The sequence below is a fragment of the Oncorhynchus mykiss genome, chromosome 21 (genome assembly GCF_013265735.2).
Source record: "Oncorhynchus mykiss isolate Arlee chromosome 21, USDA_OmykA_1.1, whole genome shotgun sequence".
NCBI lineage: Eukaryota > Metazoa > Chordata > Actinopteri > Salmoniformes > Salmonidae > Oncorhynchus > Oncorhynchus mykiss.
Genome location: NC_048585.1, coordinates 17,148,891 through 17,167,243, shown reverse-complemented (window position 1 = coordinate 17,167,243; position 18,353 = coordinate 17,148,891). Strand labels below are relative to the sequence as shown.

The 18,353-nt window shown below is 49.3% G+C and overlaps 1 protein-coding gene across 4 annotated transcripts in view; it reads right to left on the bottom strand.

Annotated features, from left to right (window-relative positions):
* Positions 1-18,353, bottom strand: part of LOC110499865 (voltage-dependent calcium channel subunit alpha-2/delta-1) — a 158,324-nt gene that overhangs the window by 80,049 nt on the left and 59,922 nt on the right. For all 4 annotated transcript variants that reach the window (XM_036957129.1, XM_036957130.1, XM_036957131.1 and 1 more), the window contains exons 4-6: positions 15,613-15,672; positions 4,084-4,119; positions 3,169-3,301 (exon numbers count right to left, since the gene is read on the bottom strand). In XM_036957129.1, the coding sequence (XP_036813024.1) occupies positions 3,169-3,301; positions 4,084-4,119; positions 15,613-15,672 (229 nt within the window). The remainder of the gene's footprint in view (positions 1-3,168; positions 3,302-4,083; positions 4,120-15,612; positions 15,673-18,353) is intronic.

Genomic DNA, 18,353 nt, shown 5'->3' with positions numbered 1-18,353 from the left:
ATGAACATGGACACCTAGTGGCATAATGAACATGGACACCTTGTGGCATAATGAACATGGACACCTAGTGGCATAACGAACATGGACACCTAGTGGCATAATGAACATGGACACCTAGTGGCATAATGAACATGGACACCTTGTGGCATAATGAACATGGACACCTAGTGGCATAATGAACATGGACACCTAGTGGCATAATGAACATGGACACCTTGTGGCATAATGAACATGGACACCTAGTGGCATAATGAACATGGACACCTAGTGGCATAATGAACATGGACACCTAGTGGCATAATGAACATGGACACCTTGTGGCATAATGAACATGGACACCTTGTGGCATAATGAACATGGACACCTTGTGGCATAATGAACATGGACACCTTGTGGCATAACGAACATGGACACCTAGTGGCATTACGAACATGGACACCTAGTGGCATAATGAACATGGACACCTAGTGGCATAATGAACATGGACACCTAGTGGCATAATGAACATGGACACCTTGTGGCATAATGAACATGGACACCTTGTGGCATAATGAACATGGACACCTAGTGGCATAATGAACATGGACACCTTGTGGCATAACGAAGATGGACACCTAGTGGCATAACGAACATAGACACCTCCGAGGCCTAAGCAAAAAAGCAAGAATGTGGTGCACGCCCACGCCACCACCAAAATGAAACAGTGAGATAGGAGAGAGGAAGGGACGACACCATTTAGATGGAACGAGACGGTGACAATACTACGGGCTGATTATCAGCACAAAATGTCATCACTGAGATAGCAGGCTCTACATCTCAAGCAAAAAACAACATCAGCAATACACTCACCAGCTTCTGTTGTTTATGTGACACGGACATGCTACAGCATTCAGGGACTGTACCGTGGCTAAGGTGCACACGGAGCAAGGAGACACTGCCTGGAATCTGTATGTTGATGAGCTGGAAGTGTTCATTTCAATCCTGTATCTCCGTGGAGCATTCGGTGGAAAGAGTGTGTGTATGGAGAGCTTCTGGTGAGATACTTTTCTTTGGAGAAACCATGTCATGGGATCGCTTCCGAGAGATCATGCTTTACCTCCATTTTGATGAAACAGAAATTTGCCATGGTATCCAACGTATAAATACCTGAATATTTTTTACTGCTGTCATATGGACAGTTTTATATTCATTATAATGCCATTATTGCTTTTTGCTGATTTTCACTGTTTCTCAAGCACACTTGTCACTTATAATGATGTTTAGGATACTGCTGTTTCTATCATTTGACCTCGTGTCTTACTGTTCATGCGTCTTGGTGAATGTGGTATTGTGGGGTATTGTTTTTGTCGTCATAAAAAGAAGCTGTTACTGTGTTCCAACACAAATGCCTTCTGCTTCATAATTGTATCAAAGGTATTCCATTAATAAAATGCATTGAACATTTTAATGTTATGTTTTTACATATAGCCTAGTCACAAACTAATGAAATAAAAAGTACCTTAGACCTTCATAAACATAACCAAACGATTGTTTTCACAATAGCATATATTAAAGCATTAATTACACTGTTAGAATGTTGTAGTCAAAGTGACTGCTCCTTAGCTTGAAGGAGGGTTCCCTCAAGGCCCAGCTGTTCTAGTGTAAAAGAGAATGAAATTAAAGCAGAAAGAGGAGAGAACGAGTGATAAGAGGAGTGACAGACAGAGTCGAGGGCGATAAGAGGAGTGACAGACAGAGCCGAGGGCGATAAGAGGAGTGACAGACAGAGTCGAGGGCGATAAGAGGAGTGACAGACAGAGCCGAGGGCGATAAGAGGAGTGACAGATCGAGTCGAGGGCGATAAGGGGAGTGACAGACAGAGCCGAGGGCGATAAGAGGAGTGACAGACCGAGTCGAGGGCAATAAGGGGAGTGACAGACAGAGCCGAGGGCGATAAGAGGAGTGACAGACCGAGCCGAGGGCGATAAGAGAAGTGACAGACAGAGCCGAGGGCGATAAGAGGAGTAACAGACAGAGCCGAGGGCGATAAGAGGAGTGACAGACCGAGCCGAGGGCGATAAGAGGAGTGACAGACCGAGCCGAGGGCGATAAGAGGAGTGACAGACCGAGCCGAGGGCAATAAGAGGAGTGACAGACCGAGCCGAGGGCAATAAGGGGAGTGACAGACAGAGCCGAGGGCGATAAGAGGAGTGACAGACAGAGCCGAGGGCGATAAGAGGAGTGACAGACAGAGCCGAGGGCAATAAGGGGAGTGACAGACCGAGCCGAGGGCAATAAGGGGAGTGACAGACCGAGCCGAGGGCAATAAGAGGAGTGACAGACCGAGCCGAGGGCGATAAGAGGAGTGACAGACCGAGCCGAGGGCGATAAGAGGAGTGACAGACCGAGCCGAGGGCAATAAGAGGAGTGACAGACCGAGCCGAGGGCAATAAGGGGACTGACAGACCGAGCCGAGGGCGATAAGAGGAGTGACAGACAGAGCCGAGGGCGATAAGAGGAGTGACAGACAGAGCCGAGGGCAATAAGGGGAGTGACAGACCGAGCCGAGGGCAATAAGGGGAGTGACAGACCGAGCCGAGGGCGATAAGAGGAGTGACAGACCGAGCCGAGGGCGATAAGAGGAGTGACAGACAGAGCCGAGGGCGATAAGAGGAGTGACAGACAGAGCCGAGGGCAATAAGAGGAGTGACAGACAGAGCCGAGGGCGATAAGAGGAGTGACAGACCGAGCCGAGGGCGATAAGAGGAGTGACAGACCGAGCCGAGGGTGGTAGGACGAGTGACAGACCGAGTCGAGGGCGGATCAGACCAGCATTAAAGAAGAGCATGATAGAGCAAGATTAAGACTAGAGAAAGACATGGAAGCAGAAAGACTGAGAAAGACCCAGAAATTATTCACACAAGAAAAAAAAATCATGGCAGTTTCATTGACATTCAGTGTGATTCTCTCATGAGGTTGTGGGTGGGAGAGCGAGGAGCAGCTGGTGACCGGGGTGACTCGGAGGCCAGGTCTGCTGCCCATTGGTTGGGCTAGGCAGTGCTAAATTTAGACTGCAAGCATTGGCCAGGCCATCAGCTGACTACTACACACATTCTGAGAAACTGACTGACCAAAATGTCATGGAAACATGCTATAAATACTGTACAATGCGTGTGTGTGTGTACTCACAGCCCTCGTATATGTCCGTGGGTATGTGGACTGCTGTGGTGTTGTAAGAGATGAGGCGTCTAAATTGCTCGTCTTCCTTAAACTCTGGATAAAGCCGGTTTGGCTTCTTGACCTCTGTATCATTTGAGTCCAGCTATAAGGGAAAAAGACGAAAATAATTAGATATTATTGACGCAAATTGGAGGTCAATGGAGAGTATACTGCATGGATTTGGTGAATACAAAGTATTGTGTGTGTGTGTGTGTGTCTGTCACTTTGCATTATGGTGCGTTGTATGATAACACATGCGTGTGTCTGTGTGGCGCTTGCTCCATCTCCTGTGGCTGTGAATAATACTGGCGTGTGTTCAGATGCCTGACAGTACTGATCTCCTGTGTCTTGGCCCGTCAAAGCCAGAATGACATCAGTTGTTCAGGAGAGGTGTGTGCCTGCCTGCATGTGTTCTATCACCACATCCCCTGTGGAATTACTATCTGATCCCCAGTATCAAATCAGACAGATGACTTCAGAGGCTTCAGAGGGATGCAGCCGATATCACAGGCACAGATACGTGTTCTTGAGATAATCTCTCACACGCACGCGCGCACACACGCACGCACACACACTAGACATAACATGCATGCACGCTCATTTGAATATGCACGCTTACAAACACACATGCTAACAAAAACACACACTAACCCTAGCGTACTATAGCAACTGTTTTGTGTCTTTTCAGGGCTCTAGAGCCTGGGCCACAGCTGGGGGATGTGGGGGATCCTTTACGGCTATCAATACGCTTTACAACAGGTGTAGTAACCATGGCTACAAAGACAGAGGGTGCAGGTGGGATTTTGTTGAATATACAGACTCAATATGACTCAGATCACGTCTCTTCACTGCACATGGAGGAAGTAACAGTAGAAATGTACTCACGTTTTCTTTGGCATAGTAGTAATGGATGTCATCAGGCTATGGAGAAAGGGCGGGAGGGAAGAGCGAGAGAGAAAGATGTAAAACACAGATTTCTGAACACAGCAGGTCTTTGATAGGGGTTTAAATCAATGTGCATTGTAAAGTTTTCAGACAGTGTTAGAGTTGTGTGGAAACTGTGTTCCTATGTTGTTTCTATTCTTCAGTGTGCTTGTATTATTTGTCTTATTTTGTCAATTCAAGCACTTCTTCACTCTCTGCGTATGTCTATGTGTCTCACATGCACAAGGGTGTGTACTCCCTTAATACAGTGCATGTGTGTGTACTCCCCTAATACAGTGTGTGTGTGTGTGTGTGTGTGTGTGTGTGTGTGTGTGTGTGTGTGTGTGTGTGTGTGTGTGTGTGTGTGTGTGACACAAAAGCATCAGTAGTGTTGTAACCAACTCTCTCTTTCATCCGCTGTGCAAGCTTCCTGTCAGAGCACGAGCAAGCCAGGCGCTAATGAGCTAGCCTATCCAGCCTAGCTGACAGATGGACGCCTTGGGGACATGGAGCCGGTTCACTGGTTAGCACCACCTGCCTGCCACCCCCGGCGCTGCAACATGGGGCTAACGCTACATGAACCACAGACCTGTGATCTGCTGGTGGTGTGAGGCTCGATAGTTAGCGCCAGGCCATTAGCGATGAGCTAGGTGTTAGCGATAGACAGTTCTGACAGCGGTGCTCCAGCATCTGCTCACCTCCCGAGAGACAGGCTGCAGTCTTTGCAGAGCTTACACACAGGCTCGCACACATATACACACTCTGTCTGTCTTAGTTTCTACTGTATCTCTCATATACTCAGATCCCTGAGGGGTGAGACAGTGTGACCTTAGTGTGAGTGTCGCTCCACAACATTAAGATGGCCTGACAGACATCATGAGGAGGTCTCTTCATGTTAGCGTTGAAGCACTATGGCTACACTCCCCACCTCCTGAAGTGTGTGTGTGTGTTTGTGTGTGAGAAAGTGTGTGTGTTCTAAGTGGATGGATGTGAATGTGTGTTAAGGTGGTTTCACACACACAGAGGCTTGTAGAGTACTGGGGTAAATGTTTTTAAGTGATGTAACTCCTGAGGGAGGGAGGACGTCTTCTGGGCTTTCATACAGAAATGAGGCGTGTGTGCAGGGATATTTCATCTCCTACACCAGATTGTGTACACACACACACACACACACACACACACACACACACACACACGCACGTACACACACACACGCACCCTCGGGTGCAGCAAGGACATGGGCAGTTCACGGAGGACTACGCTGTAACCGCGATGTTGGCCGGACGGATTGAGAAGGAGTGAGGAGGGGGTGTCTGGAGACAGACTGGACCACGTCTCCTCCTAACACGTTCACTGAGCGCGTGCAAGAGCCACATGGAGCCAAGACACTCCTCACGACACTCAACATTGCCTGAGAAAGCCAGCGGTTTTCTGAAATGAATAGAGAAAACTACATTCAGCCTCGTTTGTCGTTGCCTGGTTGACACGCACCCGCACACACACACTTGGGATCAATTAGCTAGCTCAACATAAACAGTCTGAAAAAGCCAACCTCCGAGTCCTTTCATCGGTGCAGGCTTAATTGGCTAAGACTAACATGTGCGCTAATATTTGCTCGTTAGTTACAGAAAACGCTGGACGTTCACACTAATGACTCTACGCCAAGGGATAATTATCCAAGCTAGCCAAGCATCTCCATCCAGTCACACATCCCAAGCCTCAAAGAAGTAGACCACGCCAGCATAAAGCAGCACGAAGCTGATACTACTTTGTCCCACACACACGCATGTGCACAGGCACGTACACAGGTGGAGCACGCACGCAGGCACAAACACACGCAGGCACAAACACACGCAGGCACAAACACACGCAGGCACACACACACACACTTCCAGTGAGCGTGTCGGAATCAGACTGATAAGAATCCTTTAATGGAGAAGAGTCATTAAAAGGAGTATCGGAGGCGGTTATAATGACACTGTCCAGGTTAGTTTGAAGCTAATAGACTAATAGGAGGTAATGGAGTCTTCCCACATAGAGGCAGTAAAAAATATATATATAAACAGGTAATTTGTCATTTTCAATATATGGCTGCCGAAAGTGAGTGGCTTTCGCATTACTAAGTAGGAGAAGTAAGTTAACAATTTTAGTTCATTAGAAAAACTTTGTGGCTCAGACAAAGAACGTTTGGACATGTGGAGTTGAGGAACTGCATCATAATTCATGATGAGGCCTACTAATCAAGTGCAGAGACAGGCTGCTCATTAGAGAAATGTGTCCGATGGGGAGTGAGTTCAAGTAGAAGAAAAGGTTACTGGATGTCACACCCTGGTCAAAGTATTTTGTGTTTCTTTATTTATTTGGTCAGGCCAGGGTGTGGCATGGGTTTTTGTATGTGGTGTGTATGTATGGGGATTGTAGCTAGTGGGGTGTTCTAGCTAAGTCTATGGCTGTCTGAAGTGGTTCTCAATCAGAGGCAGGTGTTTATCGTTGTCTCTGATTGGGAACCATATTTAGGCAGCCATATTCTTTGAGTTTGTTGTGGGTGATTGTCCTTAGTGTCCTGATGTCATTGTTCTGTGTTAGGTTACACAAGTATAGGCTGTTTCGGTTTTCGTTAAGTTTATTGTTTTGATAGTGTTTGTGTTTAGTGTGTTACTTCATTAAACATGGATTGCAATAGACACGCCGCATTTTGGTCCGACTCTCCTTCTCACCAAGAAAACCGTTACAGAATCACCCACCACAAAAGGACCAAGCAGCGTGTCAACAGGCAGGAGCAGCGCGAGGAGAAGCGCAATAAGGATTTCTGGACATGGGAGGAAATCCTCGACGGGAGAGGACCCTGGGCTAAACCAGGGGAGTGTAGCCGCACTAAGGTGCAGCGGGAGAAGAAACAACAGGAGCAGCCCAAAGAGGAGTACAGTATGGAGTATACGACTTGGGAGGAGATCGACAGGTGGGCGGCCGACCCAGGGAGAGTGCCGGAGCCCGCCTGGGATTCGATGGAGCAGTGCGCGGAGGGTTATCAGAGAATGGAGTTGGCGAAGCAGGCACGGCGGCGCGGAAGGAAGCCCGAGAGGCAGCCCCAAAAATTTATTGGGGGGGGGCTAACAGGGAGTATGGCTACGCCAGGTAGGAGACCTGTGCAAACTCCCTGTGCTTACCGGGGGGCTAGAGAGACCGGACAGGCACCGTATTATGCAGTGGTGCGCACGGTGTCTCCAGTGCGGGTGCATAGCCCGGTGCGGTATATTCCAGCTCCGCGTGTCGGCCGGGCTAGATTGAGCGTCGAGCCTAATGCCATGAAGCCGGCTCTACGCAGCTGGTCCCCAGTGCGTCTCCTTGGGCCGGCTTACATGGCACCAGCCTTGCGCTCGGTGTCTCCGGTTCGCCTGCATAGCCCAGTGCGGGTTAGTCCACCTCGCCGCACTGGCAGGGCGACCGTGAGCATTCAACCAGGTAAGGTTGGGCAGGCTCGTTGCTCAAGAGCTCCAGTGCGCCTGCACGGTCCGGTTTTTCCAGTACCACCTCCACACCCCAGCCCTCCGGTAGCAGCTCCCCGCACCAGGCTTCCTGTGCGTGTCCTCGGCCCAGTACCACCAGTGCCAGCACCACGCATCAGGCCTACAGTGCGCCTCGCCTGTCCAGCGCTGTCGGAGCCCTCCTCCTCTCCAGCGCTGTCGGAGTCTCCCGCCTGTTTAGCGCTGTTAGAGCCTTCCTTCTCTACAGCGCTGCCGGAGTCTCCCGCCTGTTCAGAACTGCCAGTTAGCATAGAGCTGCCAGTTAGCATAGAGCTGCCAGTTAGCATAGAGCTGCCAGTCTGCAAGGAGCTGCCAGTCTGCAAGGAGCTGCCAGTCTGCAAGGAGCTGCCAGTCTGCAAGGAGCTGCCAGTCTGCAAGGAGCCGCCAGAGCTGCCTGTCTGCAGGATGCCGCCAAAGCTGCCAGTCTGCAAGGAGCCGCCAGAGCTGCCAGTCTGCAAGGAGCCGCCAGAGATGCCAGTTAGCATGGAGCAGCCAGGGCCGCCAGTCAGCATGGAGCAGCCAGGGCCGCCAGTCAGCATGGAGCAGCCAGGGCCGCCAGTCAGCATGGAGCAGCCAGGGCCGCCAGTCAGCAGGGAGCAGCCAGGGCCGCCAGTCAGCATGGAGCAGCCAGTCAGCATGGAGCAGCCAGTCAGCATGGAGCAGCCAGAGCAGCCAGTCAGCATGGAGCAGCCAGTCAGCATGGAGCAGCCAGAGCTGCCAGTCAGCATGGAGCAGCCAGTCAGCATGGAGCAGCCAGAGCTGCCAGTCAGCATGGAGCAGCCAGAGCTGTCAGTCAGCATGGAGCAGCCAGTCGACCAGACTCTTCCAGATCTGCCAGTCAACCAGACTCTTCCAGATCTGCCAGTCGACCAGACTCTTCCAGATCTGCCAGTCGACCAGACTCTTCCAGATCTGCCAGTCGACCAGACTCTTCCAGATCTGCCAGTCGACCAGACTCTTCCAGATCTGCCAGTCGACCAGACTCTTCCAGATCTGCCAGTCGACCAGACTCTTCCAGATCTGCCAGTCGACCAGACTCTTCCAGATCTGCCAGTCGACCAGACTCTTCCAGATCTGCCAGTCGACCAGACTCTTCCAGATCTGCCAGTCGACCAGGATCTTCCAGATCTGCCAGTCGACCAGACTCTTCCAGATCTGCCAGTCGACCAGACTCTTCCAGATCTGCCAGTCGACCAGACTCTTCCAGATCTGCCAGTCGACCAGACTCTTCCAGATCTGCCAGTCGACCAGACTCTTCCAGATCTGCCAGTCGACCAGACTCTTCCAGATCTGCCAGTCGACCAGACTCTTCCAGATCTGCCAGTCGACCAGACTCTTCCAGATCTGCCAGTCGACCAGGATCTTCCAGATCTGCCAGTCGACCAGACTCTTCCAGATCTGCCAGTCGACCAGACTCTTCCAGATCTGCCAGTCGACCAGACTCTTCCAGATCTGCCAGTCGACCAGACTCTTCCAGATCTGCCAGTCGACCAGGATCTTCCAGATCTGCCAGTCGACCAGGATCTTCCAGATCTGCCAGTCGACCAGGATCTTCCAGATCTGCCAGTCGACCAGGATCTTCCAGATCTGCCAGTCGACCAGGATCTTCCAGATCTGCCAGTCGACCAGGATCTGCCAGATCTGCCAGTCAGCCAGGATCTGCCAGTCAGCCAGGATCTGCCGAAACCACCAGCCAGCCAGGATCTGGTAGATTCATCAACCTGCCTGAGCTTCCTCTCACTCCTGAGCTTCCTCTCACTCCTGAGCTTCCTCTCACTCCTGAGCTTCCCCTCAGTCCCGAGCTGCCTCAGTCCCGAGCTGCCCCTCAGTCCCGATCTGCTCCTCAGTCCAGTGGGGTTCTGGGTGAGGACTACTAGGCCATGGTCGGCGGCGAGGGTGGACTATCCAGGGACGCGAGGAGAAGGGACTAAGACATTGATTGAGTGGGGTCCACGTCCCGCGCCGGAGCCGCCACCATGGACAGACGCCCACCCGGACCCTCCCTATTGTTTTGAGGTGCGTTCGGGAGTCCGCACCTTAGGGGGGGGGGTTCTGTCACACCCTGGTCAAAGTATTTTGTGTTTCTTTATTTATTTGGTCAGGCCAGGGTGTGGCATGGGTTTTTGTATGTGGTGTGTATGTATGGGGATTGTAGCTAGTGGGGTGTTCTAGCTAAGTCTATGGCTGTCTGAAGTGGTTCTCAATCAGAGGCAGGTGTTTATCGTTGTCTCTGATTGGGAACCATATTTAAGCAGCCATATTCTTTGAGTTTGTTGTGGGTGATTGTCCTTAGTGTCCTGATGTCATTGTTCTGTGTTAGGTTACACAAGTATAGGCTGTTTCGGTTTTCGTTAAGTTTATTGTTTTGATAGTGTTTGTGTTTAGTGTGTTACTTCATTAAACATGGATTGCAATAGACACGCCGCATTTTGGTCCGACTCTCCTTCTCACCAAGAAAACCGTTACACTGGAATCGTGTTCATACAGTGCATTCGTAAAGTATTCAGACCCCTGGGCTTTTTCCACATTTTGTTACATAACAGCCTTATTCTAGAAAATATATATATTTATCTCATTAATCTACACACAATACCCCATAATGACAAAGCGAAAACAGGTTTAGAGAAATGTTTGCGCATTTATAAAAATAAAAAATATATAATATTATATTTACATAAGCATTCAGACCTTTTACTCATTACTTTTTTGAAGCACCTTTGGCAGCGACTACAGCCTTGAATCTTCATGGGTATGGAGCTACAAGCTTTTGGGGAGTTTCTCCCATTCCTCTCTGCAGATCCTCTCAAGCTCTGTCGCTGAAGTTGGAGACTTTTATCTCTGTCACGTTCTGACCTCTATTTCCGTTGTTTTGTATTTATTTAGTATGGTCAGGGCGTGAGTTGGGTGGGCAGTCTGTTTGTTTTTCTATGTTTTGGGGCATTTCTATGTTTTCGGCCTAGTATGGTTCTCAATCAGAGGCAGGTGTCAATAGTTGTCTCTGATTGAGAATCATACTTAGGTAGCCTGGGTTTCACTGTGTGTTTGTTGGGTGATTGTTCCTGTCACTGTGTTTGTTGTCACAGGATAGGCTGTATAGGTTTTCACGTTCCGTTTGTTGTTTTGTAGATTTGAGTTATTTCATGTATCGTTCAGTTTTCCATTAAAGAACATGAATAACCACCACGCTGCTTTTTGGTCCGCTTCTCCTCCTACAGACGAACGTCGTTACAGAATCACCCACCCACCAAGGACCAAGCGGCGTGGTAACGGGCAACAGCAACAGCAGCAGCAGGAGAAGGAACAGAGGCAGCAGCAGCAGGAACAGCAACAGCGAGATCAGGATTTTGGGACATGGGAGCAGAATCTGGACTACACAACTTGGGAGGAGATAGACAGGTGGGCGGTCGACCCAGGGAGAGTGCCGGAGCCCGCCTGGGATTCGATGGAACAGTGCGCGGAAGGTTACAGGAGAATGAGGTTGGCGAAGCAAGCACAGCGGCGCGGACGGAAGCCCGAGAGTCACCCCCAAACATTTCTTGGGGGGGGGCACAGGGCAGAGTCAGGAGTCAGACCTGAGCCAACTCCCCCCGTTTATCGTGAGGAGCCAAGGAGGAGCTCAGAACCAGAGCTGGTGTTGGAGGTGAGCGAAGCAGAGACTGTGAAGGAGTTAATGGGGAAATTGGAGGAGAGTGATATGAGGGACTTGCTGGTTTGGTGCATGAGGCACGACATTCGCCCGACGGAGCGTGTCAGGGATTTAATGGCACCGGGGTCAGCTCTCCATACTCATCCTGAGGTGCGTGCGAGGGGTCTGGTGAAGACTGTGCCAGCCTCACGCACCAGGCCTCCTGTGCATCTCCCTAGCCTTGCACGTCCTGTGCCATCTCAGCACTACAGTGCTCCTAGCAGTGCTAACTGTGGCGGGCGTGGTGCTGGTCAGGCACCGTGTTATGCAGTTGTTCGCACGGTGTCCCCAGTACGCGTGCTTAGCCCAGTGCGCTACATCCCAGCTCCCCACATCTGCCGGGCTAGGGTGAAGATCCAGCCAGGGCGGTTGGTGCCAGCCCTGCTCTCAAGATCTCCAGTACGCCTTCACGGCCCGGTCTATCCGTCACCACCTCCACGCATCAGCCCTCCGGTGGCAGCCCCCCGTACCAGGCTGTCTCTCCCGGAGCCTCCCACCTGTCCCGCGCCTCTGCCGGAGCCTCCCGCCTGTCCGGCGCCTCTGCCGGAGCCTCCCGCCTGTCCGGCGCCGCTGCCGGAGCCTCCCGCCTGTCCGGCGCCGCTGTCGGAGTCTCCCGCCTCTCCGGCGCTACCAGGGCCTTCCTCTTCTCCGGCGCTGCCGGAGTCTCCCGCCTGTTCGGCGCTACGAGAGCTACTCAGTCCAGCGCTGCCGGAGCTTCCCGTCTGCCCAGCGCCAGCTGAGCCTCCCGTCTGTCCAGCGCCGCCAGCGCCGCCCGTCTGTCCAGCGCCGCCAGCGCCGCCCGTCTGCCCAGCGCCGCCAGCGCCGTCCGTCTGCCCAGCGCCGCCAGCGCCGCCCGTCTGGCCAGCGCCGCCCGTCTGCCCAGCGCCGCCAGCGCCGCCCGTCTGCCCAGCGCCGCCAGTGCCGCCCGTCTGCCAGGAGCCGCCAGTGCCGCCAGTCAGCCAGGGGCCGCCAGTGCCGCCAGTCAGCCAGGGGCCGCCAGTGCCGCCAGTCAGCCAGGGGCCGCCAGTGCCGCCAGTCAGCCAGGGGCCGCCAGTGCCGCCAGTCAGCCAGGGGCCGCCTGTGCCGCCAGTCAGCCAGGGGCCGCCCGAGCAGCTGCCCCTCTGTCCAGAGCAGCTGTCGCCCCTCTGTCCCGAGCAGCTGCCGCCCCTCTGTCCCGAGCAGCTGCCGTCCCTCTGTCCCGAGCTGCTATCGCCCCTCTGTCCCAAGCTGCTGCCGCCCCTCTGTCCCGAGCAGTTGTCCCTCTGTCCCGAGCAGCTGCTTCACCTCTGTCCCGAGCTGCCCCTCTGTCCCAAGCAGCCCCTCTGTCCAGTGGGGTCATTGAGAAGGGTGGCCATGGTGAGAAAGCCACGGAGGCGGACAATAAGGCGGACTAAGACAATGGTGAAGTGGGGTCCGCGTCCCGCGCCAGAGCCGCCACCGCGGACAGACGCCCACCCAGACCCTCCCCTATAGGTCAAGGTTTTGCGGCCGGAGTCCGCACCTTTGGGGGGGGGGTACTGTCACGTTCTGACCTCTATTTCCGTTGTTTTGTATTTATTTAGTATGGTCAGGGCGTGAGTTGGGTGGGCAGTCTATGTTTGTTTTTCTATGTTTTGGGGCATTTCTATGTTTTCGGCCTAGTATGGTTCTCAATCAGAGGCAGGTGTCAATAGTTGTCTCTGATTGAGAATCATACTTAGGTAGCCTGGGTTTCACTGTGTGTTTGTTGGGTGATTGTTCCTGTCACTGTGTTTGTTGTCACAGGATAGGCTGTATAGGTTTTCACGTTCCGTTTGTTGTTTTGTAGATTTGAGTTATTTCATGTATCGTTCAGTTTTCCATTAAAGAACATGAATAACCACCACGCTGCTTTTTGGTCCGCTTCTCCTCCTACAGACGAACGTCGTTACAATCTCCCTCACCAACTTCAAACATCTGCTATCTGAGCAGCTAACCGATCGCTGCAGCTGTACATAGTCTATCGGTAAATAGCCCACCCATTTTTACCTACCTCATCCCCATACTGTTTTTTATTTATTTACTTTTCTGCTCTTTTGCACACCAATATCTCTACCTGTACATGACCATCTGATAATTTATCACTCCAGTGTTAATCTGCAAAATTGTAATTATTCGCCTACCTCCTCAAGCCTTTTGCACACAATGTATATAGACTCTCCTTTTTTTCTACTGTGTTATTGACTTGTTAATTGTTTACTCCATGTGTAATTCTGTGTTGTCTGTTCACACTGCTATGCTTTATCTTGGCCAGGTCGCAGTTGCAAATGAGAACTTGTTCTCAACTAGCCTACCTGGTTAAATAAAGGTGAAATAAAGGTTAGATGGGGAGCGTCGCAGCACAGCTATTTTCAGGTCTCTCCAGAGATGTTCGATTGGGTTCAAGTCCGGGCTCTGGCTGGGCCACTCAAGGACATTTAGAGACTTGTCCCAAAGCCACTCCTGCATTGTCTTGGCTGTGTGCTTAGGATAGATGTCCTGTTGGAAGGTGAACCTTTGTCCAAGTCTGAGATCCTGAGTGCTCTGGAGCAGGTTTTCATCAAGGATCTCTCTGTACTTTGCTCCGTTCATCTTTGCTTCGATCCTGACTAGTCTACCATTCCCTGCCACTGAAAAACATCCCCACAGCATGATGCTGCCACCACCGTGCTTCACCGTAGGAATGGTGCCAGGTTTCCTCCAGATGTGACCCTTGGCATTCAGGACAAAGAGTTCAATCATGGTTTCATCAGACCAGAGAATATTGTTTCTCACAGTCTGCGAGTCCTTTAGGTGCCTTTTGGTAAACTCCAAGCGGGCTGTCATGTGGCTTTTACTGAGGAGTGGCTTCTGTCTGGCCACTCTACCATAAAACCCTGATTGGTGGAGTACTGCAGAGATGGTTGTCTTTCTGGAAGGTTCTCCCATCTCCACAGAATAACTCTGGAGCTCTGTCAGAGTGACCATCAGGTTCTTGGTCAACTCCCTAACCAAGGCCCTCTCCCTCGATTGCTCAGTTTGGCTGGGCCGTCAGCTCTAAGAAGAGTCTTGGTGGTTCCAAACTTCTTCCATTTAAGAATGATGGAGTCCACTGTGTTCTTGGGGATCTGTGATCAGATCTGTGCATCAACACAATCCTGCCTCGGAGCTCTACAGACAATTCCTTTGACTTCATGGCTTGGTTTTTGCTCTGACATGCACTGTCAACTGTGGGACCTTATATAGACAGGTGTGTGCCTGTCCAGATCATGTCCAATCAATTGAATTTACCACAGATGGACTCCAATTAAGTTGTAGAAACATCTCAAGGATAATCAATGGAAACAGGATGCACCTGAGCTCAATTTCGAGTCTCATAGAAAAAGGTCTGAATACTTATGTAACTAAGGTATTTGTTTTTTATTTTTAATACATTTGCAAACATTTCTAAAAACCTGTTTTCACTTTGTCATTATGGGGTATTGTGTATAGAAAAACATTGATGTAATACATTTTAGAATAAGACTAATGTGGAACGTGGAAAAGGGGAAGGGGCCTGAATACTTTCCGAATGCACTGTACACTGGCTTAATGGGAATTTGAGAGAGTAAGACCCAGTGCGTGCATGGCTCTGAATGTGTCCCAATGCAATCTAATTGAATTCTACTTAATTGAACGCTATTAAAACACTATTGTCAATCTAATGAGATTTTATACAAAAATGAACATCTAATGTATTTTTTTTACCAGGTAAGTTGACTGAGAACACATTCTCATTTACATCAACAACCTGGGGAATAGTCACAGGGGGAGATGGGGGTGAATGAGCCAATTGGAAGATAGGGATGATTGGGTGGCCATGATGGTATGAGGGCCAGATTGAGAATTTAGCCAGGTTAACACCCCTACTCTTATGATAAGTGACCACAGAGAGTCAGGACACCCATTTAATGTCCCATTCGAAAGAAGGCACCCTAAACAGGGCAATATCCCCAATCACTGGCTCTGGGGTATTGGGATATAGTTTTTTTAGACTCGAGGAAAGAATGCATTCTACTGGCCCTCCAACACCACTTTCAGCAGCATCTGGTCTCCCACCCAGGAACTGACCAGGACCAACCCTGCTTAGCTTCAGAGGCACGCCAGCAGTGGGATGCAGGGTGGTAAGCTGCTGGCAATTACAACAATCATATATGATCGTGAATGAAATCAATATTTTCTTATAGAGTTCAAGGCTTCTATAGGTAATGCATCCAGAGATAATGAGGACATTAATGATGTTGATCTCCACAACCACTGGCTCACCTCAGGATCATTCTTCCACCGATGCCACATCTGAAAATCCTCTGCAGCGGATGCCAGGGTCTGAACAAAAAACAGAGAAATAGAGTTGGAATTTTAACACATATTTCCTTTCAATTAAGGAGTTGACATAGTGCTTGTGGCAAGCAGAGAGAGAAAGAAAGAGGGAGAGAGAGAAATAAAGAGGGAGAGAGAGAGAGAGAGAGAGAGAGAGGTACAAATGTTCATTAACATTGATCACAGACATGAAAGTGTTAAGAGCATAAAAGCCACCATAGTCCTCCACTGTACACAACATATACTGAGGGTACATTACACACCTCAGCTTACCTTATCATGGCTCATTCACACAACTGGCTCACCTTATTATGGCTAATTCAAACAACTGGCTCACCTTCTCATGACTAATTCAAACAACTGGCTCACCTTATCATGGCTAATTCAAACAACTGGCTCACCTTATCATGACTAATTCAAACAACTGGCTCACCTTATCATGGCTAATTCAAACAACTGGCTCACCTTATCATGACTAATTCAAACAACTGGCTCACCTTATCATGACTAATTCAAACAACTGGCTCACCTTATCATGGCTAATTCACACAACTGGCTCACCTTATCATGGCTAATTCAAACAACTGGCTCACCTTATCATGACTAATTCAAACAACTGGCTCACCTTATCATGACTAATTCAAACAACTGGCTCACCTTATCATGGCTAATTCAAACAACTGGCTCTACTTCTACAACCACTAGTAAGGCTGTCAACACAGGAAGTTATTATAGACTGAAAATCTAAACAAACACATTTTCACTCAACACCCCCAGGTGTGAAACGAGGCTGGGGGTGTCACAGTATAAGACGTCATTGTGCTCAAGTTAGATCCCCCCCACTCCATATTGGCCCAGATCTGGCCCTAATGACTAGATTAATGGGTTTCTAATGTAGATCCTCTTTTCATCTCAAACTGGTCTAGAAACACACTGTAACACTAATTTCCCCTGGGGAAATATGGAATCTAATTCCAGTCACTAGCTACTAGTACTGCAGAAAGGGAGTTATACACGTCACCCATAAATGTTATCAGTTACATTCATTGAATAAAGGTGAAGTGGGGAGTTTGTGAGATGAGAAAGGAACAAGAAAATCAAACAAAGAAAAACAAAACAATGAGCTTCCTTTGAGCATGAATCACAGGGGGTAGAGATCTTACAATCTTCACAGTGGCAGTTTGTGTTGAAGTGCTGTATCCATCAGAATTCGGATCTGCAGGCCAAGTGTCCCCTTTTCTTTGGCACGCTTACGCTAAGTCTCCCCATTTGGCTACAATGAGAGGGCTGTGTTAGCATTACATCCTCTCCTCTACACAATGATATCACAAGTGCATAATTAAAGTGACTATGCCTAATCAAAGCCAATGAACCCTCAATGCATACTGCCTGCCAGAGAGCTTTGCAAGCACCTTTTTTTCTATCTGTCGCTGAACACACTGAGGCGGCTAACACTATTCTAAAGCTAATGTGTTTAGCGCTGCTAGCGTTATTGGCTTGCATCTTCCCCTGGGTTTCTTGTAGCTTTGTAGGCCTCCTGACTCTATCAAAGCTAAGACTAATTGATGGACAAAAATGACCAGTGTACTGACAGAGATGGAGTATAGAGGGAGGGGTAATGTTTTTAGGGTGAAGTGATGTTCCCTACATTTTTGGGAGTCACTGAGCAAATGTTTGATCTTGTGAGCGGAAACTTGAACATTGTGAGAATTTTGTGCAACTTCCGGCACACGTTTACAGTGAACAGTGAGGCTGTTCCATTACAGTTTTAGACAGCAGCCAATAGGCTATTGTGGCTATTTGAGCATAATGTAAGCCTACCAATAAAACCAATGGAGCAAATCCCACAACATTTTCACATGGAAATAGCTTTTGATTTCTATGATATATCCTACAGTAGCCTATATGTGGTGTTTAATGCAGGCCTACACTGCATGAGACTTTTAAAAACATTTTTACATTATGAAGGGCTTGTAAATTGCATTGTTTTGTGTTATATGATACAAGAAACCATTTTATATAAATTCGATTAACTATTATTTCCATATGGAGAATTAGACAATGTAGACTACCCCTCTGCCTATTGGGTTATTTGCATATTCAAGCTTGTCTCAGAATACAACACTACCCCTTTAAGACATACACTTTTTACCTGAGCTTAAAATATAGCCTACACACGTGCTCTTGTATGAAGCAGTAACTCCACATTGCTGACCTATAATTTACCTATAACTGGGCTAATTACTCGCTAAATAGCAAAGAATATCAACAAATGTGCACACGTGCGGTTTTGCTCTGATCTGAAAACCGCATACACTCACCAGTGATTGAAAGACCGCTTGAAGCAACCCCCGACAATATAATTATATTCCGTTCTGCTCTGGCTACAACACAATCACAGGCTCAATCTTGCAAAGTTAGATTTGGTTTGGTTTGTTGCATTGAAAAGGGGCTGATATCATGTTGATTCGATCACGAAAAAATGTTGATCTATTTCGTGCAAACTAATAGGGCGAACTCGGTGAAGTTCACTCTCTTGCGTCTCTGCGCCGCAGTCCTGGAGGAGGTGCGCAGTGTACAGTCGTGGCCAAAGGTTTTGAGAATGACACATTAATTTTCACAAAGTCTGCTGCCTCAGTTTGTATGATGGCAATGTGCATATACTCCAGAATGTTGTGAAGAGTGAT